The sequence below is a fragment of the Triticum dicoccoides genome, chromosome 1B, assembly GCF_002162155.2.
Source record: "Triticum dicoccoides isolate Atlit2015 ecotype Zavitan chromosome 1B, WEW_v2.0, whole genome shotgun sequence".
NCBI classification, from domain to species: domain Eukaryota; kingdom Viridiplantae; phylum Streptophyta; class Magnoliopsida; order Poales; family Poaceae; genus Triticum; species Triticum dicoccoides.
Window position 1 is genome coordinate 228,972,884 of NC_041381.1, and position 1,235 is coordinate 228,974,118.

Genomic DNA, 1,235 nt, shown 5'->3' on the forward strand with positions numbered 1-1,235 from the left:
TGACCAAGAATATTTGTTACTCTAGTTTAACAGTTATCTCTTGATACTGCTGACTGTTTCCAGTTTTGAAATAGCAAATCGTACTAGTTTCTGCCGATTACATCATTTTGTCATTCAGTTCTAGTGGCAGGTTTTGATTATATTAATGTTTTATGTCCCCCTGCATTTGTATACTACAAATACTTGGTACTGATCAGCCTATTCTTTCTAAGATTTCATCAGGCGCCCAAATTTCTTTTCCGCATGACCTGAAGTAAATGAACCATTCGTACCATCTTGATAATAGTTTTGACTTGTGTTAGGATAATCGAGTGTTCAAGCTGTGCTGTTTGCTCATCATATGCATTTAAACAGAATAAGCATTGTGATATATACAACTCTCAGATTTTGGCATGCGTGTACTTTATTGCCTTTGTGAATACATATGAATCACGGTAACTAATTCTGTGACTATTATTTGAGTAGTTGCTGTTTATGCCTGTAATAATAACTCTGGAAATTCTTCTGCTGTCAGATTGTTGAATATTTTACGGTGCTGATGAATTCGCGGTTACGTTTTGTCTCCATTTTCCAATTTGCATCACTCTAATTTTCCATTCTTGCACCTTCGTTAATAGTTTTGTTTCATGACTTCATGTCTGCCATGGAAATTTTGACTTCCAGTTAGCCATTAACTCTGTCCATTGCAGGTGTACCTTTTCTCTCAAGAGAACTGCCCATGCTTGTTTGGAAAGATATTAGTGATAACATGGATAAAATCTGTAGAACCACACATGCAAGATTTTTTCACATAGTTGCATGCTTTTGACACATCGATCACAAATTATGCTTTTAACAAAATTCCATTCAAGTTAACAAACTTGAGGTCAAGCAAGCACACACACGTCAACGATAGATGCAAGGGCTTATTATTGTCAGTTGTTAGTAAGCGCTCACTGCTTCTTGCATCAATTCCTGGAGTACAATTATTTAAACTTTGTGTTTGTGCTGAAAATACCACTGAACCATAACTTCAGTTGGCAAACATGCATTAACAAGTCATCATTTTATGAATTCTTGCCTTTTTTAGTGACTGCAGGAACTGCCATATTACCTACCAATAGACTAGCTTTGAGCAATAATTATTTTTTATTGACAGCGCAGACGAGCTCTTGATTGCACAAGTCAAACATTTAAATTAAATTGGAATTTCAAGGAAAATGGTTAGTACTCAAGTGAGGTCACTGCCTTCGACA

At 35.9% G+C, this 1,235-nt stretch overlaps 1 protein-coding gene across 1 annotated transcript in view; it reads left to right on the forward strand.

The window, feature by feature from the left end:
- The window catches only part of LOC119329569 (mannosyl-oligosaccharide 1,2-alpha-mannosidase MNS3-like), a 7,272-nt gene extending 6,463 nt beyond the window's left edge, over positions 1-809 (forward strand). Inside the window, exon 7 of the mRNA XM_037602640.1 lies at positions 690-809. Coding sequence (XP_037458537.1) covers positions 690-794 — 105 coding nt within the window. The 3' untranslated portion in view covers positions 795-809. The remainder of the gene's footprint in view (positions 1-689) is intronic.
- The last annotated feature ends 426 nt before the right edge of the window (positions 810-1,235 follow it).